This window comes from Camelus ferus, chromosome 2 (assembly GCF_009834535.1).
Source record: "Camelus ferus isolate YT-003-E chromosome 2, BCGSAC_Cfer_1.0, whole genome shotgun sequence".
Taxonomy (NCBI): domain Eukaryota; kingdom Metazoa; phylum Chordata; class Mammalia; order Artiodactyla; family Camelidae; genus Camelus; species Camelus ferus.
The window spans coordinates 47,882,918-47,906,324 of NC_045697.1; the positions used below are offsets into that span (position 1 = coordinate 47,882,918).

Consider the following 23,407-nt stretch of genomic DNA (forward strand, 5'->3'; position numbering starts at 1 on the left):
ATACTAGATGAATACAGAAAACTACACCCAACTGAAATGAGCCATGTATATCACACCATTTGTGCTATTTCATATTTCACTTCAAATTGTTATAAACCCCACCACACACAGTTATTACATTTGCTTTTAAAAAGGTTATTTTTTAAAGAAATGATAAAAATTAGGAAAGCATTTTTGTATTTTCCCACATATTTACCATTTCTGGCATTCTTCATTCATTTGTATGGAAGTGGGTTTGTACTGATAGCAGTTTTCTTCCTCCAAAGGACTTCCTTTAACATTTCTTGTAATTCAGGTCTGCTGAAAATAAATTCACTGTGCTTCTATTTGTCAAAAAATCATCTTTATGTTGTTCTCATTTTTGAAGGTTATTTTCACTTAACAGAACCCTAAGTTAACTTTTTTTTAAGCATGTTAAAATTATCATTCCATTCCCTGTTTGCCTTGCATTATTTCTGACAAGAAATCATCAGTAATTCTTACCTTGGCACTCCTGTATTTAATGTTTCTTTTTCCTCTGGCTGCTTTTAAGAGTTTTACTTTATCACTGGTTCTCAACAAATTGAATATAATATGCCTTAGAATAGTTTTCCTTTCAATTATCCAACTTGGAATTTGTTTTCTTAGATTTAGAAATCATAATTTTTATCCTGTTTGTTAAAAATTAAGCCATTATTCCTTCAAATATATTTTCAGGCTCCTCTCGCCTGCCCTTTTCAGGTACTCCAATTATCCATGTTAGATCACTTTGAATAATTCTCAGTCACTAAGGATCTGGTCTTTTAATTACTATTGTTATTTTCATTCTGTACCTCAATTTGTATAGTTTCTATTGCAGTATCTTCAAGTTCACACTTCTTTTCTTCTGTGGTGTCTAATCAGCTAAACCCATAGGTGAATTTTCCATTCAGATATTGCATTTCTAAATTGCACTGCAGCCCTGAAGTTCCCTTTGTCTTTTTTTAAATGTCTTCCATTTCTCTCCTCATTATGCTCATGTGTTCCATTGTATTTGTGAACATATTTACCATAGTTGTTTTTAAAGCCCTTATCGGCTACTTCATTCATCTCCATAACTTTGGAGTCAGTCTCTATTGATTTATTTTTTCCCCTCATTTTCCTGCTTATTTGTATGTCATAATTTTTATTGGGTACCAAACACCATAAATGCTGTGTTCTTAAAATTCTGTATTTTGCTTCTGCATTCAAAGAGTGTTGAATTTGACTGGCAGTTAAGTTACTAGCCAATCAGTTTGATCCTTTGAGATTGTTTTTAATTTGTCATTGGTGGTCCAGAGTAGCCTTTACTCTAGAGCTCTTTTAACCCGATTCGAAGGTACAACCCTGGGCTATCTACTGAATGCCCACGATTTTTAATAAGGTCCTGCCACTCTGGTGGTCAAAACTCAAATGTCTCTTAGCTACATGTAACTTCTGGGAATTGTTCAACTTATAGTTCCTCAGTAACTCCTTTTAGTCTAGCCTTGTGGCATTTCACTCTATGCATGTGCACTTTAGCACACAGGAAAAGTCTCAGTGAAACCCTCCTGCAGATTCCTGGAGCTTCTAGGCACAGCTCTTCTATCTCTGGTGCCATGCCTCACAAACTGAAGCTGCCACAGCCTTCCCCAAATCTGGTCTCAGTGTCTTCTATTCAGAGACTGCCATGCTTCCCTTGGTTTCCCTTTTCCTATGCAGGGTCTAGAAAGTGACACCAGGCAGAATGCTGAGGCTTTCGCATGACTCTTTTTTCCCCATCCATTCAGAGAGTACAGTCCTGTACTGCATGTTTTCCAGTGTCAGAACAGAGTTGCTTCATGTATTTTGTCCACTTTTCTAGGTGTTCACAGGTAGAGGGCAAGTCTGGTATATGTTACTCCATTATGAGCAGAAAAGGAAAGCTAGAATTTTTTTTGTAATCTAGTTTGAGCTATTTATGTGTTGAGGCTCACGGATTGTTCTAGTATTTATAATAACAGCAGCTGATTGGACCTTAACTTTATAAAGTAATTCATTTATAATACCTGATTAGTCTTCACAACACTCTTGAGTTAATAAAGGTGACCTTTCTTATGATTATGCTACAGCCAAAAAGATTAAGGCTCACAAGGCAAGTGAATGCTCAAAGTAACATACTCAGTAAGGGTTGAAGCTGAGAATATGACATTAGCATAATCTACTACTGCTAAAACTTATCTCCTGGTTTCATCTATAACACTAAACCCTTATTTTGTCATCCAACCCTCCTTCCTTCTTTATTCCCCTCAGGTTTTAATTGTCTTTTATCTTAGGTTTTAATCATCAGCTTTATCATCTTATCTTGGCCAAAACTTTAGAAGCAGCAACTCATTTTTTAAATTGCCACCCTGAAAAATGCTACTTGTAATTCACTACCATAAATTACTTTTAATTTTAATTTCAAGTGACAAGCTATAATCAATACATATCATATCATAATCAATACCAAATAGACCAGATAGGCCTTTAAAGGTCCCCCAACCCCCAAAACTGTCAGCATTCATGTGTAACCCTGTGTCTTTATCATCCTTCCTCCTCTTTCAAATCATTTTCTCTAACTTACTTTGACCTATGAAGCTGCAGCAAACTTCTCAGAATTTTTCTGGGTCCCAAATGAAAAAAAAAATCAATTACATACTAAAATAGAAAGGAAAACAAAATTTTTTAAACTAAACAAGAATAAAGTAAAAGTAAGCCAGCTCCTTAGTCAGCATGACTAAGGAATAGATTTAAATGATCCCTTTCTAAGAATGAGTCACATTTCTGTCTGTCTTACACAGGGCCAACTAACAATGGCAATACTTGAGAAAATGTTAAGACTCAGCTGATTACCTCATACCTTGAGGTACAGGATGAAAAGAGTGTTTTAATTTTCCATCACACTTTTGTTCAACAGGGTGACTATGTGGCGGGCTATATTGAGGGGAAAAAATCTGAGACCACACAGAAATCAGCGGCAAAGCATTCTGGAGTCACACCATCTGTCATAATCTGCCTGGTTGGAAATGGGGGATGACGGAATGTGAACCATGAATCTGTAGTCCCCGATCTAGGTTAAGAATAGTAATACTTGAAATTGCATAATACGTCAGAAACAGTAATTTTAAAACGTTATACACCCAATTTTACCGAACACGGGACTTAGATATAGAGTGGGTAATGTTCAAAACCAGGGTCTAGAGTCTGACGGAGGGCACTTTATTATATAGGATAATCCAAACAAAATTAATCCCTCCCCCAGAAGACAGTAACTTGTTAGAGTCAGAAAATAATTGATTTCTTCCATTTCTTTTAATTTTTTTTAACAAAAAAGTTATTTCATAAATCCCATAAAACTCTAGATCACCATATAATTTTTTTTTTTTTTTGGACAGGAATAAAACAGAGGCTTTTAATACAAACAGCAGTGAAGACATACGGGGCTGGGAGGCCCAAGAGGGCACAGGCAGGAGGAGCCAGGAAGATGGTGACCCTGGGAGGAAAGAAGGCACAGGGCTTCTCCTGGGAAAACTATCTGACCCTTGTGGCTCCCACTCCAGTCTCTGCCCAGACCAGTGGCCAAGATTCAAGAGACAAGCCCCTGTATTGTTTCTCAGGTGCTCCCTTTTCCCAAAGGGTATGTGGGCCCAGATGCAGGGAGGGGATAGTGGAGAAGGGCAGGCCTGGGCTGGGGCAGGGGAGAGCCTGCAAGAGCCAGGCTTGGAAATAGCCCTAGAAGAAAACTCAGGAACTGACATGCCAACACCCCCTCACTCCTAGGACAGGTGTGCCCAACCAGGCTTCCACCCAACCTAAGAGCCAACTGTAGCCAGTGGAGAGTGATATCCTAAATTCTGTCTCCCTCACTAATGGGATTTTTTACTCTTCAAAAATTACTGGACAATGTCACATTCAGAAAAATGGTGAAAATGAAAAAGATAAACCAATTATTGGCGAAGATATGATTTAGTTGGAATTCTTATATATACTGTTGGAAGTTATATTGGTACAACTACTTCAGAAAATTACAAAGCATTATCTACTAAATATGAATATATACCTAACATGATCCAGCAGTTTCACTCTTAGGTGTATATCTAACAGAATGCATATATATGTTCACCAAAAGAAGTGAAAAAGAATGTTAATAAGTAACATTACTTGTAATAGCCCTAAAACTTCACCAGAAGACATGTATAAGAATATTCATAACAGCATTATTTGTAAAACTCCAAGCTGTAAAGGATCCACATGTCCATCAACAGTAGAATGGATAAATCATGGTACATTCACACAATGGAATATTAAACAGCAATGAGATTGAACAAAATACAAATATACTCAATACGGATGAATTTCATAAACATATTGAATGAACCTGGACCTCAGCCCAAAAATACATATAGTAATTATTATTCCATTAGGTAAAGTTTAAAAACAAGAATAAGAAATATATGGCCTTAGAAGTCACGGTAGTGGTTACCTGAATGGGAGCAGTTTTCAAGGAGGGAACAACGGGGTTCCTGAAGTGTTGGTATTATCTACTTTTTGATCCATACACGAGGTACATGCTCACTTTGGGAAAACTCATCAGGCTGAATCCCCATTTCTGAACTTATGCTGTAAGTCAATAAAAGATGTTGGGCAACACCAACAATGTACAGCTACGCCACAGAGCTAGAGCCTGAATCCTCAGCTTGTCTCTAGGGTCCATGCTCTTAGTCACGATACTATTTTAGCAACTACCTTAAAGCACTACTTGCTCATACCATCTGTTTTTAAATATGAAAAACTTACACATGCCAACAGGCAGTCAACTGTGTAAATGCAGGAACATAACTTGTACAAGCATAGATGATCCATACAGGGCCACCAGGGAGGCTGAGTGAGAATCACAGAAGTTTTGTTCTGATTGAATCTTTTTTCCATGGGAATCTGTTCATGTCTTTCTATTTATGTTTAATAAAATGAAATTGACATTTCTCCCCTCCAAAACAATAAATGGGCAACATTATTTTTGCATTCAAAGAATATTTGCTATGTACATAAAAATACTTTTAGAGTAACAAAGTAAATACTTTTAGTTCAAAGAAATAGTTATTGATTTATAGAAATCATAGATGGAGATATTTAATAAATATTCAAGGAATGAGTGACTCTTAGAGATTTGTTGACCTTCCTACCATTGCTACTAATTCTTCCTAGGCATTCATCAGAGGTAGTGACCTGGCATACTGGGCATCTATTGGTCTTGCCTGCCTAACACCCTTCTTTTGGTAAAGGTATTTCAGTATTGCTCTGGGCAATTTCTTCTACCCTACTGCATGCAATTCTGGTGAGATGATCAATTCTGCCTTCTCCTAACCAAGGAGTGGGCGTTTAGACTAAACTAGACCAAGCAGACTCTCTCTTCTTAAAATTTAAATCTTGAGTAACAGAGGGTCAAACAACAGAGCTGATTCACTTTGACAACAGCTCTCTAAGGAAGCTGCCCACTGGTTCCTGCTGCTTAGATCTCTTAAGCTGGGTGCATCCTATCCAATCAAGTACCAGTTGATGAACTTTTCCTTAGATTCTGTGAATCATTCTATATACTTATATTACATTTCCTCTTTAATTTCTGTTAACTGTACCTGAGGGAACACTGACACACCTGGATGTAAATACATTCAATAAAAAGTCACTACAACTTTGCAAGAGTCCATAGCACTTAACTCTGGCTTAACTTTTTGCCAGAATTTGCTTCTCTATAAAGACTATGTTAGTTCTACCTCTACTTCTGGAGCTTCACAGTATAAACATACTCCATCTTCCCAGTCGCACACATTTAAAACTGTAACTTATCCCCAAATATTTTCTTAGCAAAAGAAATTTTGCTAAGAAAAAAAATTTAATTTTCAAATTAAAACATGTATGACTACTACACACTCACTAGAATGGCTATAATAAAAAAGACAGTTCCGAGTGTTGACAAGCATGTGGAGAAACTGGGACCCTTAAGCATTACTGGAGGGAATCCAAAACAGTATAACCACTTTGGAAAGCAGTTTATATAATTTATATATTAATAAAATTTACTTAACATTCTAAAATAGACTTTACAAAGAATCACCTTGGCAATATCATCCTAGGCAATGATATCCAGGAAATCACAGTCTTCACGTGCTAGTCCTATTTTCCGATAATATATCAGAGACATTCTTAACTATTAATTTTAAGATGTGGTTCATTTACCATCGAAATTCATTTCTTGGTATTTCTTGCCACTAATGGTATACTTGTGGCCCTTTGGAAAACACTGGGTTATTCTATTTAATTTAAAATTCATATAAATTAATTTTCAGTAAAGTACCAATTTGGGAAACAATGTTATAAAGTTTTATGTAAGATATAATGAGATACAGAAAATCTTAGGCCTTTCATTTAGCAAATACTTGAAAATTGCTTTTGGTTGGCTTTTTTCAGATAAAAGTGACTAAAGAGTTGGAAGCATGGGAAACCTCCAAAGCCAAGGTATCTCCCATCCTACTCTAGGCCCAACATGGTCACAACCATGTTACTTCCGAGGGAAAAGGAGGCCTCCACCGGGAAGAAGGAAAAAAGAAAGTATAACAAAATGTTAAGTGTTTATTCAAGGAATTATGGGTCATTGTTTCCTTTAAATTCTTTGTGTTCTTCCTTTCTTTACTTGCTTACTTTATTTAATGTGCTTCTATTTTTTTAATAAAATACAGTAAAACTTTTTATTCCTTTCGATATCTTCACATGAAAATTGAATATTACTTCAACCTATTCTTTATAATAGTTATATTTCTAATTTTATATTTTGATTCAAAAACAATTTAACGGAAGATACTAACTTCTTCCTTCTTGTTTTTTAAAGTATTGACATTTATATACAACCTTTTGTGGCTAATTATGTTACTATGTACTCTAACTTCTCAAAGCACTAGGAATAGGTGTTTTGCCCATTATGCAAAAAATGCAGTCCAAAAAACTTAAATGCCTTCAACAGCCAGAGTAGAACACAAAAACAATGGGTTCTGAAAAATGGACCTAAAATCTTCTTGTTAATTATAGCTTGATTACTCTTAAAACTCTTACAGGTTGAGTGATATGATATATGGGACCTGCTTTTAATTATTCTAGCAAGGAGGAGGACAAGCAGGAGAGTAGTATGCGGACGAAAGGGATAGATATAACTAGAACAAGAGCGTAATGTTGGTAATTGCTGAAGCTGAGTGGTTAATAAAAGCAAGTTCTTTTTTTCTATATATTTGAAAAATCTATAATGAAAGTTAAAACAGAAACGAATTTAATTCTAAAAATGATTACAGAGTGACAACTAAAGCGACCTCTGTAACATGCCCAAAACAGAAAAAGGAAAAAAAAAATTAACAAATAAACAAAGCTCCAAGGACTCTATAAAGAAAACAAGTATTTACCAGTAAGCACACATTTATGAAAGGTTTTACTGCCACCTACTGAACACTGTGATTAACGACTTGCTATTAAACAATCACTATTGTATAGGTGTCCCCATCTCACCTCAAGCACTTGGTCTTTAACAAGATAATGCTAAGTAATACCATTAAATTTATGTTTATATATATGTTTATATTAGTAAATGTTATAGCACATCATTTCTAACAACATGAAATGCCACCTAAAAAAGGTATATCACAAAATTTTTGTTAGAAAGTACACTGGTGATTATCTTATGATGTCCTTGTTTTATAGAAGATCTCAGATTTTGAATTATTTTCCCAAAGGAATTTACACTGTTTACACATAGGGATAGACCAGAAAGCTAGAAACCAGTCCTGGCTCTTAAATTCAGTGCATTATTCTTCTCCACCTCAGCCTTTTAAAATCTTGACTTTTACTACAAATTTTCATCTTTTATAACTTGGTTAATTGCATATACCAGTGATTCTCAACCCTGCTGCATCAGAATTATCAGTTGAATTTTAAAATAAATTGATGCTGATACCAAAGATTTTTTAATCAAGGCTTAAAAGATCCATTTGTAAATCCCAGTGGTTCTCAGTGTGGTCCCTGGACCAGCAATATCATCATCATCTGGGAGCAAAACTGAACAGGGCCCTATGCGGCCCTCCCGAGTACAGATGCTTTTCTGGGTCCCCCATTTCTTGTCTGCTGAAGAAGTTTTCAGACTCCTAGACCTTCTCTGAGTTCCAAAGGGCATATTCAAACAGTTATTAACTAGAAGAGTGAGGGAATGTAGAAACAAAGGAAAGGTAGTCAAGAAACAATAGTGCAGAAGTGGGGCAGGGTCCTGGTTCCTCCTCAAGGGATACACATAACAATCTGATAGTTCTTCCACAGGAACTAAGGCCCCAGTACAGGTGGAGGACAGCAACTTCAGGCTGAGCATAAGCAGGTGGACCTCAGATTGGTTGGAACTGGAAGGCTGATGGTTGAAGTTCCTGGGACATCACCCTGTTACCTCACCATCAACCAATCAGAGAAAGGTCACACATCCTGCAGTTCTCCCCCCCAAAGTTTTGCCTATTCAAACACCTCTTAGAACACAATCAGAAAATTTGGGCTTTTGAAGTACTAGCTGCCTGTTCTCCTTGCTCAGCCCTTGCAAATCAACCCTTCTCTGCTCAAACTCTGAAATTTCAGTTTGTCTGGTCTCACTGCGTGTCGTTGGGCACACAAACTTGGGTTTGGCAATGGGACTTGCTAGAAATGTAAATCTGCAACTTTTTTTCCAGATTGCTAACTGGAACCCAGCAATTTGTGCTTGCAAGCCCTCTAGGTGATTTCGATGCAGGCTAACGTTTGAGAATCACGAGTATTTTAATATGTATTTTTAAACTTTTTACTCTTTTTAACTATAAGATTTTAATTTATTGTTTTCTAAGAAAGAATAAAATACATTAATAATACAAAAGAGAAAGAGATTTACATGAAGAGTAACCTAGTGCAATTCTCCTATTTTTCCAGAAGCATACTATTAGGAGCACTCAACATTAGTTCTAGTCAGCCAATAGGAAAAATGCTCTAATGGGAGGTTAGGGAATAATTTATTCATAGACCAGTTAATAAGACCCTGGAATGTTCCTGCCCAGAGCAAGTTTTCCAACCATATTTCCTTGTTCTGGTTTGTTCTGCTCAAAAAGGCACCTTTCTAAGACATAATTTATACCTTTGGCCACATCATACCTTTTAACTCAGGAATGTCACTTGTAGAAATCTAGAGGAAAACAAAATTATGCTCAAGTATTTTCTCCAAAGCATGGTAAATAACAAAGGCAGAGTGGAACCTGAAAACAAGTTAAATGCCCAACAACTGGGAAATAATTCCATAAATTAGAGCATCAACAGGATGAAATATTGCTCAGCCATTAAAGTAATGCTTTTCATATGAGATTTTAAATAATATAGGGAAATGCTTACTTTATAACATCATGTGTGTGCATGTTCTCTCTGTTTCTCTGTATCTCTCTCTGTCTCTGTCTGTCAATTGAAAAAAGATAATGGAAAATACCAAAACATTAATACTGGTTATCTGAGCAGTAGGATTCTGAGTGATTTACTTTTTTATATTTATTAGTGTTTCTAAAATTTTTAGTAAGAGTATACTTATTCTATTAATCGGAAGAAAATCTATGAATACAATAAGTTTCTACTCTTTGAATTAGGCTCTTTAAATAACAATTAATCAGTGCACTTTCAGAAGACCGAAACTGTGGGAAACAAGTAGATATTTTTTCTGCTCTTTTCTCATCCCATTCCTCCAACCCTTTTATTTCTACTTTCTTGACATCAAGTTATGCCAGAACCCCATATAACTAGACATACCAAGAAACTGAAGTGTAATTATTCAATATTTAAAATTTTCTAAACTGTTCAGTTCAACAGTTTAATTTATCTTAGAATATATAAAAAGGAGGTAAAATAGCCTAATGATTAAGAGAAGAGGCTTTAAAATCAGACAAATGTAGGTTTGAATCTTAGTTTGCCATTTAAGGGACCTCACACAAGTTTCAATTTCCTTATCTATAAAATGGGAGTACCACCCTCCTCACTGAATCTTTGTGAGGGTAAAATTAGAGGACGCATATGAAGCATAAGACAGTGGTAGACACTCACTATAAGGTAACTGCGGTTACTGCTTTGTAGTTAATTTTACAGTGGTTTTTAGTAAATAGTTTTGAATTTTAATTTTCCTGTGGGGAAAAAAGCTTAGTGGAGTACAATGGTTATTTACAGTCATTTAGACTTCTCAGACCACTGAAATTTCATAAACAATTGAGAGACCTACATGGAGCCATCAAAATATCTTTATAAAGTTTTATTAAAATCTACCAACAAATTTATCAGCACTATTATTTCATACAAGAAAAAGCCCTTGAACATCCCCAAAAAAGTGGAAGAAGTCTTAGAGTAACGGAAATCATTCCCAAGAAAGGACAGTGGGCAACTGCATGCCAAAATTATCCTTACTTTTTTCATTTTGTCACATACCAGTGAACACTTAAGGACCAACACCAGATTGCAAACTGGCACTTGAACTTAGCCTGATTCTTCATCAATAAGTTAAGCTGTTTTATCTATCTCATTGGATATTCATTCAGCAAACACTGACAAGTTGTTATTAAGCAGAGGAATTCAGGATCAAATGAAGTATATGAAATCACTATACACAGTGCCTTGTGCAAAGCACCATTAAAATATACACTATTGCTATTACAAAAAATATAAATACTATTAATTGATTCCTAAGAGAAAAAAAAGATTTCCCACCACCAGTTTTAATGACTTAGTCATTTTCTATATTCATGCTATCACAAATGACAGGTAGAATTTTTTAGAATGAACATTTTCCACATTTTTCTTTAGAAAATAGTCATACTTGTGACATAGCTCATGATTCCTGCTATTCTCTGTCTTATGGGAATTGAGGATGTTACTTTTCCCTCAGATGGTATGGCTCTCAAGGGAAAGTTATTAAGCTAGAAATTGCTGCTATAATTATCAGCATGTAGAATCTGAATTCCAAGAAGAAAATTTAACAGGATCTAAAAGGTAGGTTCAGACACAGTAAATTTTATTTTCTTATTTTTGAAAGCACTGTAAGATTTCCCAGTGTTAAAATTCACTTTCAAGTATGATGATCAAGAAATAACAAGACACAAAACATAGAAATTATAGTTTTATAATTTTCTTTGTTGCTTCTTGATCCACTGAAAATAATTTCACAATGCAACACATTTAGGCAGCTTATGTGTTACTTTCTTTGGTTTCTACTTCTTTAGGCAACAACGGCTCGATCTTTAGTAACAAACCTTCACTTGTTGAACTTCGAAGGAAAGCACGTACCACAAAGGGTCCTGAAAACAAAGAATCAATTTTCATTTTATTTGACAGAGATACCTAATGAGCAAATGCAAACATAAAACAAGAAACTATAAGGTCTCATATATTTTCACTTGAAAAGTACTCATATAACTGAACTATTATTTTGAATTATAACAAATGGAAGACCATTTAATTTCTAGAGTAGAAGTCAAACAAGCTGTACTCTAGAACGTTAGACATTTATCACTGAAACTACACGTATTTACTAATAATTCATTGCTCTCTTCCAGAAGGTGATCACCTAAAATTTATTTTATTGCCAAGTCAACAGTGAAGGGAGCAGGTGGTGATATTTACATTTGGTGACAAGATGCTAAATATTTATTTAAAACAGCCAGCACAGATGCTACCTCTGTGTTACCAAACATTTAGTAAAATTCCTTAAAAATTAAAAGGCTTTTCATAAGAACAGTGTTAAGGGACCTCATTAAAAATGGCAAAGGGGGGTGAGTAGAGTACCTGCTTAGAATGCATGAGGTCTTGGGTTCAATCCCCAGCACTTCCATTTAAAAAAAAAAAAAAAGATAAGTGGGAAAGAGAGGAAAACTAAATTGCTTGTAGAGATTTACTGTCCATCATTCTACTCCTGCTATAGGCTCAGAGGATCCTATGCTGCAATCAAAGTTCTCCATAAAATTTAAGAATCCATACACGTATAATCACTAATATTATGGTCATATCTAGGCAAGATATGGCAAGAAGATATAACAAATGAGGTGTTTATTCACCAGTGTGTTTAACTCCAAAAGAAGGTTAAAAATAGCTTATAGCTTAAGGCTGTGTTTTAATTATATACTTGGATTATAAAACTAAACATAACTGATCCCTATCCTATAATGGCAAACCTGTAAGTGCACAGTCAGTTGAGGGTAATGGACTCTCGCGTGGCTTCAACCAGCCACGAGAGAACACGTTTGCCTGAGGAAGGCCTGTGCGTGGCAGGTAATGCAGTGGGTACTAGACGTGTTCCTGGCCTGACCCAGCTTCCACATCTTGACCAAGTTTCACTGTTCTCTGTGAATTACTCAGTATATAAAGAGTGATTCTCATGACATAATGAAAAACCTTGTTTCCTTTCTAAAATAAGTAAGGTTAAAGAAGCCAATCACTAGTACCAGTGACAAAGTAAATGGTCTGGCTTCAAAACAGCATTTATCTCATAAATGATTTTAGCTTCTACTTAAACACCACTGTAAGTTTAAGGCAATCAGTTACAGTTTTCTTTCAGACTTTATTACATTTAATGGTAGAAATAATGTGGGAATTTACAAAGGCTTTAGGATGCATTCCTTATTAATGTTAAAGAGCTCTCCTGTCTAAATAACTACAACTTGTTAATAAGTTAATTAGGAATCCTTTGGAGAAATAAATTTTATTTCTTTAATCCCTGGAAATTTCATTGTTACTGTAGTTGCATGTTAACTGGATAGTTTTCTTAATATTTTACATTTTTCACGTATCACAGGGCTATAGGGAAGCCTACCCCAGCGAACCACGTACCCAGATTCAGTGGTCTCTGCCTACAAACTTCATTGATAACTGCTTGCAGATTGGCAGCTATCTGGTCACTTGACATATCCAGCTGAAAGAAAAGGATATACAACATTAATGATGTTCAAGAGGATGATATTACAAGTTTTGGTAGCTGTATCAGTACTTACTCCAGGCAGGTTTTTTTTTTTCAAAATTCAACTAAAGCACATCATCTATTAAGAGACTCCACTGTGAAAGAAAAGAACTTCAATTACTCTTCTTTTAGAATGCTACATTCACGTGTCTTTACATGTCAAGACTTAATGACCTTTTAGAACATATAGAAAAGTGTTTTGAAGTTGTTCTACTTGAAATTCAAGGATTTCCCCAAAGCACATCCTGGGGCAGAATACACACCCTACCTGCATCCTCCCCACATCATCACCCCCAAGGAATTCGTAATATTTTCCCTTGAAGTTATTTGTTGATTTATTTTTTAAAAGAAACTAAGAAAATGTTTAGAAGTTACTGCTTTCCCAAGTCCAAAATAAAACTACTTGACTACACACATTCAGCTAACACGTCTCACAAAGAGACATTTTCAAGATGTTAACGCTAACACTCTAACTCTGTAATAACAATTATCCTGCTACTTAGTGAAAACCACAGTAAGTAAACACATAGTGAATGAACCCCATTCATAAAACCCCCAAACCCAGCACACATCTTTGGAAAGGCCTTGTGCTTATCATTCAAATTCAATGCATGTTATTCTTAAATATATCAGCTAAAATCAGTTATATTACATTCCAATGTTTACAGGATTCTGCACTTTGCCAAATGAATCAATTTTTAAAAAATCACATAAAACTTATAACAGTGTTACTGACAAAAATTACACAGTAAGAGTTCAAGTTCAAACAAGAATTCTATTTTCCAATGACTCTTGAGACCACAGTAAGAAATGTGGTGCATAAGCATAAAGAGAATTTCTCCTACAAAAACCTGTGCTCATCATCAGACAGCATGTATTCGACTCTCGCCTGGGCATGATGCAATACCACACCCTAAATGAGACGGTGTGGATGTTACTTGAGGAATTTTTACTTTATGCCAATCCACAAGTAGGAGTTTTCAAAGGAAAAATCAATAAAGAAAGAAATGTTTAGTTCGTCTTATTAAATCCACAGACCTTACAGACTTTAATTTGCACTGAAGCAAGTGGTTCACCATACATGGACAATGCACCTAACATTTGCTATGTTAAAAAAGAAAATAAACAAAAGAAAACAAAACACTAAGAGTACCAATCAACATGTGTCCTTTCATTCCTTTCTTAATTTTCCACTTTACTTCAAAATGTCCTTCTTTCTATTATCAACTGAAGTAACCACCACAACTCTAGGGAGTTCCTTTACCCTTTGTTAAAGACCTATACCCACCTTAAATTTGAGAGGCAATAGATACAAGAAAAAGCAAGATGTCCAATGTATCTTTTTTAATAGTTACAAGCTATACTGTTAGAATGTACATACTAAACTTCTCAGATTTTTGTAACTATCTTTTCTGTACTTACACTGCCAGTCCTACAGTAAGCTAACATATGCTTTAGAAATGCCAAACAAATGTCTTCAATGATCTCATTAAGTTTTAAAATAAATTGTTTTAAAAAATAGTTTACACGTCTGTCCAAATTTTAGCACCTCTGTGTCCTCTACTGAATCTTAAAATATATTTATAGCCATAATACCTCATTTTACTTTCTCTTTTAGATATTATGTAAAATTATGAAAAAGTTTAATATTTTATGGGCATAACTGTAATTACACAATTGGCTACTGATGACAAGATAGCTATGTACAAAAAAATGTATGCATGTATGTATGCATTTTATCAAAACTTGCATAGGAAATTTATTTGGGCCAAAAGTGACCCAGCAATAATTCGGGAAAGCAACATTTATAAGCTTCTCTGCCTGTATCTCAGCTGCTCTGCTCTTCCAACCGTGCTTTTCCATGTCATAATATTTTATGGTCTCACAAAGATCGGAAGGACCATTTGTGGCTATACTGTCTTTTAGATTCTCAACAGCAGAGCATAAGACTTTGTACAGCAGGGGAAAACATTTGGGGGGAGGGAATGGGTTAACCTTGAAGGGGATACTGAACTAAAACACTGTTTGTGTATACACTCATAAGTATATTTGAATATATAACAGTCACAATACTATCTAAATTTAGCTACAGTGATTGTCCACTGCAGGGCATTATAGTTACTCCCTGTTCTGTAGTATAAATGTTTTTTAAGACTGACATACTGAATCCTCCCTTCTGCTTAACATTCATATTATGTCAAAAATAATTCCCTAAGCAGACTAGATGGAAGACTTCCGAAAGATGTCAGGGTGTGGCTCAGTGGATACAGGTGAACTCTCTTTGTTTTAACTCAGATTTTCCTCTTTCCACGAATTCTCTTTCAAAGATCCCTAATCTTTGTCTTCAATCACTTTCTATCATTATGAGAAAACTTAAAAAACAGTGGTTCTTAACCACTTCTTGTCCCTTTTAGATGTGGACATAAGCAGGACAAGCCGTTACCATTAGAGTGTCTAAGACAGTGATTCTTAAACCTTTTTCAGGTTATCAAACCTCATTCTAGAAAAATGCACACAGGCACACAAAAATTTTAGCCTACACTTTTAGGGTCTTCAAGAATTCTTAGATCGTTTAAAAGAAGGGGAAGAGAGAAGAAGGGCTCCTGATGAAAGCGTCCCAGATAGAAGAGATCCCTGGGCCACACTGTGAGAGCCATCAGTGTTGATGTAAGTCCGCTCAAATACATCGAAGGACTAAGGACAGCAGTGCGGAAAAAGGATTCAACTTAACTGTGTACATTTTACAGAGGACAGAACTAAAAAAGAAAAGCAAAGTATGTGTGTGTAATTTTTAAACAATCACATGTTCCTCCTAAAGTGGCCAGCTTCTGCCACTGTACATGTTCTAACAGCCTCTAGATGACTGCTTATCTCTAACTGGAAACTGCAGAGAGAACTGCTGCTTTGGATAAGCACTTGTTAGAACATCTGACCTCCAAAATCTCTTCCAAATGCAGTGTTCTTAGAGTATATAAAGGGTGGTCTGACATATGGTTTCTACATATGGGCCAATACTTCTAATTCCCTTGACTCCTAACAGTTTAAACCAAGAAAAGGAAGACAGTCTGGTAACAATGGCAATAATAATAGACTGAGCAGCTCTATTATTGGGCACTTACTCTAAGCCAAACTCTGTTCTAAGCATTACAAGGACATTCTCATTCATTTTTCCCAAGTATCCTGAAGATGGGTACCATTACCATTCCTCTTTTACAGTTAGAAACTGAGAACTTAGAAAACTTTGTAACTTATTCAAAAGCACACACATGGTAAGGAGTGGCCCAGGAGCTATGTGAAGGAGCTCTAAAAGCAGAGAAATGTGACTTTGAACTCCATTTCCACCACTTACTAGCTTGTGACTCTGGACATGGCTGGTAAGTGTTGGTAATCCTTACGAAAACTGAAGTTATCAGTTTCTGGAATATATAAACAAGTTTGTTATAAACTAAGGGAACAAAAAGAGGAAACTACGTGAAATACTGAAAGGAAAAGAATATACATTTAAGTGAGAAAAATATGAATTTTTCTTCCTGTCTAATGAATCCTGTTCTACCTTCCCAGTTTTTAGATGTTAACAGTATACCATTTAGCAACATTGACTTGGCCTGCACTCTTTGTCAAGAAACATGCTGGGGACTAGGAACAGAAAGATGAGTAAGATATAAACCTTACAGTCAAGGAGCTTACCATCTGGTCACTAAAATACATGACAGGTGCCACTCTTAATTGTATGAACAAAGTGCCACAAGGGTAGAGGAAGAAGTGATTGATTTTGACAGGGAAGGCTTCAAAAGACGATATTTAAACTGAGTCTTACAGGATGAAAAGTTTTGAAGGACAAAGAGGATATTCTAGGCAGAAGGAGCAACATGAGGTAATGTGAGAACAGATGGATCAGATGACCATGAGGCAGCTCACTTTACCTAGACCCAGGGCTGCAAACTCAAATACCTACTGTGGCCAGAGCAGGTAAAAACACACATGATTGAAGAGGACTGGCTATGAGTGCATATGCACACAGGACCTGCAGGGCACAAGCTGTGCAGACGTGGAGAGCACTGCTCCAGAGGAAGGGGGCAGAAGTCATTCAGCACTAACAGAATGTTACACTGAAGGCTTTGGGGGCAGTTTTATCAGAACTCTTGACTTGTCAAGAATAACTAGAAATCTAAATTTCTATGTGATATCATCCAGTTTTTAAATGCTGATTCAATGAAACAAGTCTGGGGACCAAATTCAGCCTGTAGGCTGCCAATTTATAACTCTAGACTTCAAGTTGCATTACTAAAAATAACAGGAAGTACTGAACTTGAACTTCATATAATGATTTGAGACTCCACAACAGAAAGATCTGAATGTAAAGCTAAAGATTTTAGAATATATTCTGTCAACAATGAGAAGCTACTTCATGCTTTTAAGCAGACAAATGGTATTACTGGTCTATGTTTTAGAGAATTTTAAAGAATGGGTGTAAAACAAGAGTTGGCAAACCTTTTCTGTAAATGGTCAGACAGTGAACATTTTGGGCTTTGCCAGCTAAACGGTCACTGTTGCAAATACTCAGTTCTGCTGGTGGTGCAGAAGTTGTCACAGACAATACACAGACGAATGACTACAGCTGTGTTCCAACAAAACTCTACTTACAAAAACAGATGGAGAGCTGGAAGTGGCCCATAGGCCACAGTTTGCAGACCCCTGGTCTGGAAGATAGACCAAAGGATGTCTGAGAAAATGAATGGGCAAAAGTAATCATTAATTTTTGCTTGAGCATAAAAGATTTTTGTTTTGTTTTGTTTAACAGAAAGCTTTGTTGGGTACCGATAGACTTTGGTATCCTATAATGCATCCACTATGCAGAGGAGGCAAAAAAAAAAAGTTTTGTCAAGCTAAGAATTCTACTACCATTTAAAATAAAAGTAGGAAAATGCTTAGCAATCGTTGTCAACCATGTCATAAAATTAAAATATGCACTTGAAACAAGGTGTTACATGGGGCTTTTCTGGAAGTTTCTTCAGGACTGATGACCAGGGCCTAAATCTAAAAACAAAAGAGCCACTTAGTACCCTATATTTTAAAGAAAGATGCCAACAATTAAGGCCACCAAAAAGTTCTCACCATAATTAACAACCCTCCTAAGTAGAAGAAGGCCAAGAGGAAGGCTCCAAGAGGCTCCTGTGTTGAGACTGGGGTCCCCGCCAACAGACGAGACTGGCTGGTTGAACATATGCTTAAAGGACATCAAATAACAGCTGGCCAGAGAAGCATCAACAACCGAAGAGGGGACCATAGATGTGGGCAGATAAGGAGGGGCAGCTGCCTCTTCTCCCTTATTCCCTTGGTTAAGCAGAGGGGTTAAGCCTGGAACAGGGATTGGGGTGAGGTATTTAGAACGGAATCATTTCATTGCAGCATTCTATGGTCTAGAGTGGGAGAAGGTGTAAATGAAACCATAATAAGACCTCCCCACTTCAGATCACAAGCCACAAATGCCTGGTTCCAAACTGGACAGGAAAATCTTTGGATATGAGACTGGAGTTTTGAATCGGATCAGGCTGCACTTTTAATTACTGACAGTTACCGGAATTATGAGAACCACCTAATATGCCTGTGCATAACATAGAAGACAAATCATACACTGCACACTTTGGAATCAGGGAATGGAGAAGACTACTTCATGTTCATACCCCACTAAATTCAGACTTTTCAACAAAAAGTTGCACATTTATACACAGACTAGTCTGTGCATATGAGTTGTGAATTTGTGTTCACAGGAATGGTATTTATAATAATCAGATATTAGAAACAATCTATGAATGTCCCAAAAAAGGACTAAGGTTATATAAATTATGATATATCCACATGATACAGCTTGATATTAAAATAATACTTTGCACGAATTTTAATGATTTGGGAAAATATTCAAGACAAAGTATTTAAGGAAAAAAAATACAAAACTCAATATATAGTATGCTAGCAATTACCTAAACAAAAAAACACATGGATAGTTCCCTTGGCAATCTTCTCCCCTTTCCTAGAGCCCTAATGACCTGCCTGCCTCCTTAAAATTCATTTACTTCCCTCCCCTCAGGGAGAAGGTGTTTTTAGGGCTTAAGCCTTCCCTTCTCCATTCCATGATCAATGAATAAGGTTTCTACTCTATACCAAGAAGAAGGAAAAAAAAAAGCACAGAGAAAGAACAGTAGTGAAAAAGCACTAAAATTTACCAATGGCAATTTTTAAATAATTTTTTATTCTTACTTATGCTATCAGTATTTTTCAAATATTTTACTATTTGCATGTTATTACTTACTCATTTAAAAACTAGTTTAACTTTAGAAATTTTAAATTACAAAACCAGTCCATTAAGATGCTGTAAATGACAAGGCATACCTTATTTCTTTACATTTCCTTGAAACAAAATAAAAATCATTCTCACAATTGGTATTGAGGGATAGACACAAACCTCCACACCCTCACCAACACCAGCACCATGCATCCTAGCAAACTAATTATGTTGTTCCAGTATATAACATTTTGAGATTACTCTCACTCAGGTTAGAGTACGTAACCTTTTGAGAGTGTCCTAAGTTGTTGCGTTGATCTACAGTTTATACTCTTTTCATCACTGAGTAGTATTCCATTATATGGATGTACCAGAGGGGTTTTTTAAAACACCATTCACACACAGAACGATAGCTGGGTTTTTCATCTTCTGATGATTATCAATATAGTTCCTATAAATATTTGTGTCCAGATATTTGTGTGAACAGTAACTTTTGATTTGACTTTAAATGTTTCAACTCTATAGGAGTAAAATTGGTGGGCCATACTAGTAAATGTATGTTTAGCTTTATAAGACAATAGCAAACTGTCTAGAAAAGCTGTACTATTTTGTATCCCTACCATCAATGTATGAGAGTTTTTCTGTAATCTTGCCATTATTTTTTTTAATTAAAATATAGCTGATTTACAATGTTGTGTAATTTTCTGCACAATACTTCCTCCTCTCCTTCTGAGACATCAATGATATGAAACTTAGATCTTTGTTATTGTCCCATAGGGCCTTAATGCTCTTTTTTTCCTCCAATCTTTCATCTCTGTTTTTCAGATTGAATAATTTTTATGATCGATCTTCAAGTTCTGACTCTCTCCTCTGTCACCTCCATTAATTTCAACCTCAGGAGTTAATAATACATAATTTTTATGAGGTCCCTTTCCTAAGTTTCCCCCTCTCCTTGATATCCCTAGTATTTTCTAGTTCCCTGGGGCTTTCCTTTTCGGCACTCTGCCCAGAAAGCTGAGGTTTTATTTACCCTATTTTGCCTCTTACTTTCTCCAAGTGTTCCTGCAGTGAGGGCCAACTGGCAGGGAACAGAGAGAGAAAATAAAGAAAGGTGATATGCCCCCACCTCTCGTGACCACAGATCCTCTCATCAGAAAGGAAGCCCCCCCCTCCCCTTCTTCAATTAGATACCTGTGTCCTCCTCTGCACCCACTGTCACTGCCGTGGTCTCTGATTCCCAAGTCTGAAGCACAGAGCTTCTCCGAGAGCTCTCCCGGGACCCTCTCTGCCAGCACTGATGTCCACTTCCTGGTTTTCTTCCAGGCCATGTGACAACACAAACAGAAAAATGGCAAACTTGCCACCAGTTTGGTAGTATTTCAAATTCTGGTCTTCCCTAATTCGCCTGCTACTATTTACTTTTCAGAGTCTTAAATAGCTGCTCTGTGAATTTCATCCAGGTTTTATAATAGCAGCACTCATTGAGAGAGATAGGGTGTCATGTGATTATTACACCATCTCACTTGGAACTAGAACTTCCTAGGCTTATGTTTCACATATTTATATTTTAGGGTTGGCAAACTTCTTCTGTAAAGAACCAGAGAGTAAATATCTTAGGCTTAAAGGGCCACATATGAATTTCTGCTGCATGTTCTTTTTTTATACAACCTTTTAAAAGACCCTTCTAAGCTCACAGGTGGTACAAGAACAGTTAACAGAGCCACTGTTTGCCAACCCCTGCAATACATTATTTGTCCCCAAATATATGAAAATTCATGCAAAGACAAGTTGTGGCATGACTTCTGCATTGTATCACTTTAACAAATGAGTATCTTTACCAAAATCCAGAGTGCTGTTACGCAGAAACAGCCTTCATCATTGCTCATGATAAAGCTATTTGGAAAGTGCTTAATTTTGTGTTTATATCTAATATATTTAATAATTCATAATAGAGTATTACAGATGCTTTATTATCTACTATAAATACTATATTACTACATGTTATTATTTGTTTAGAAATAACACTAATGAAAGTCACAGGGAATTATTTTTCAGATTGACTCAATTTCTTCTGCTGGATTTGGATAAAGACAGAATGCAGTAACAGCTGTCATACTTATCACTGGTTTCTGAAATAAAGCTAACAAAAGAAAGCTGTGTGTGCAGTATACTGTGTGTGCAGTACTTATACACAACTACTTATTAACAAATGGATTGACAAACAAAGGAAAGGAAGTCAGTTTACTCCCCTATTACACGTTATGCCACACTCATATTTTTTATTAACATGTGTTATCCTATTAATCAATGATCACTACACTGTTTAGGTAATGCAATGAATTAAAAAGAAAAGTTATTGGTTTCTCTCAAATGGTATGGTTTTTCTTATGCTACTATTTATATCTGATAGAAGGGGAGAGTCATACTTCTTAGTCTGAAAAGTTCTGAGATATTATCATCTGATTTCACAACAGTATAGATTAAAAAAACTGGAAATGATAATAAACTATTTTTGATTCTAATATTCCTACTGATAAGAACACTGATAAAAATCCATCCAAAGGATGTAACTTAAAATACTACAAGGACTATTCATCCCAGTTAAGTAAACATCTCTCACGATAAAGCATCAAGCAAATTGCTGGCACATACTGGGTCTTGGATAAATATTATTTTCTCCTCTTTCTTATCACCATTCTCTTGGAAATCTAAGATCTACTGCCAATCAACTTCCTTTATTTTTAACGAGAACTAAAACATACAGAATTTGACTTTTACATTCTACATTTTATCTTCTACTTTTTAATTTCTTTATCTATGACACAGTATACTGTAGTACACCAAAAATAATGCAACCAAAGAAAAGTTAATCATCAACTAGAAGAAATGGAGGAAAGGAGGAGGGGAAATGGCAATAAGCCATGAGCCAATGTGCTGCTGCCTTGTATCCAACTATTGTTTGTATCTAATTGATTTAAGCAATATTTCTTGCTTGCCACTTTTGAAACTTATGGACCCAGATGCTTCAAAATAAGCCTTTAATTTCCGTGTACTATACTACCCACATCTTGTTGTTTACCTGAACTCCAACACATTCACTTTTCCTGTTCTAACATGTTCGCTAAAACTGAAGGCTCTGATTTCAACACAAGATTTTACTATGTTTATATTCCCTTGCCCTAAACTTGTTTATCTTTGTTACCATATACTTCATTTTTTATTACCTGCCAAGTTGACAACATTCTTGCCACAAAACAATTCACTATTACACAAGCAAAACATAGTGATACACATCTATGAATGGACCAAGTCTACAACTTTAAAAAGAAGGGTGGGGGAAAAAAGCACATCAAAGACATTGTCTTTATATTAAGTATGTCAAAAATGCAAGTATATCTGAAACCCAGACAAGAAACACTAGTTAAATCAGGTCCTGGCATGTTTTGGTATAAACAAAATTCTGGGCTGTCCTATCCTCTTTTTTCCTTTTTAGAAAATGAGCTTAGATGTGATTTACCAATAGCATTACTATTTGTTAAGTCTTCAAAATCTGGATATTTATACCATTATAAAAGGACTACAGTTGTCTTTCCTTTAATGCTATGATAACCATTCATGTCAAAGATAGGCTATTAAATTACTTTTAAAAGAGGTTCTTCAAAACTTCAATCATATTTAGTGAAGTTTTTAAGTCTTCCTCAACCCAAATTATTCAAGATTTTATGTTCTAATTACATACTAATAAATTAAAAGAACAGAAAAAGCAATCGTTTCTAAATTAGAACAGTGGCACACATATTTTGAAAGTACACTGTTCTCCAGAATACTCTTTTACTTAATTTTACAGAATACTAGTGGAAACCTGTCCTGTGATATAAAAAATAAATAGGAAGACCAGGACCCTACTTAACAGGAGAAATCAATGTTTCATAATAAACTTATTGGTGCCACTAATTTGGAATTAGTAATAATTCAAAGACTGTCAAATGTGTTTAAAAAGTTTTATGATGTAATAAATAAATAAGATTATAAGAAAATGTTTAAACATCTTTAGAGAACATTTATGTTAAAAACACTTTAATATAAACAACTTACTTGTTAATTAC

General features: G+C 35.6%; 1 protein-coding gene across 8 annotated transcripts in view; it reads right to left on the reverse strand.

Annotated features, from left to right (window-relative positions):
* Positions 1 to 556: 556 nt before the first annotated feature.
* The window catches only part of MRPL1 (mitochondrial ribosomal protein L1), a 76,086-nt gene continuing 53,235 nt past the window's right edge, over positions 557 to 23,407 (reverse strand). For 3 of the 8 annotated variants that reach the window (XM_032457287.1, XM_032457344.1, XM_032457338.1), the window contains 2 exons: positions 12,892 to 12,973; positions 10,310 to 11,363 (listed from right to left, as the gene is read on the reverse strand). In XM_032457287.1, coding sequence (XP_032313178.1) covers positions 11,254 to 11,363; positions 12,892 to 12,973 — 192 coding nt within the window. In that variant the 3' untranslated portion in view covers positions 10,310 to 11,253. Of the gene's footprint in view, positions 9,224 to 9,426; positions 9,487 to 10,302; positions 11,364 to 11,850; positions 11,891 to 12,891; positions 12,974 to 23,407 lie in introns of those variants that run through there. The other 5 variants (XM_032457323.1, XM_032457314.1, XM_032457305.1 and 2 more) reach the window with 5 other exon arrangements.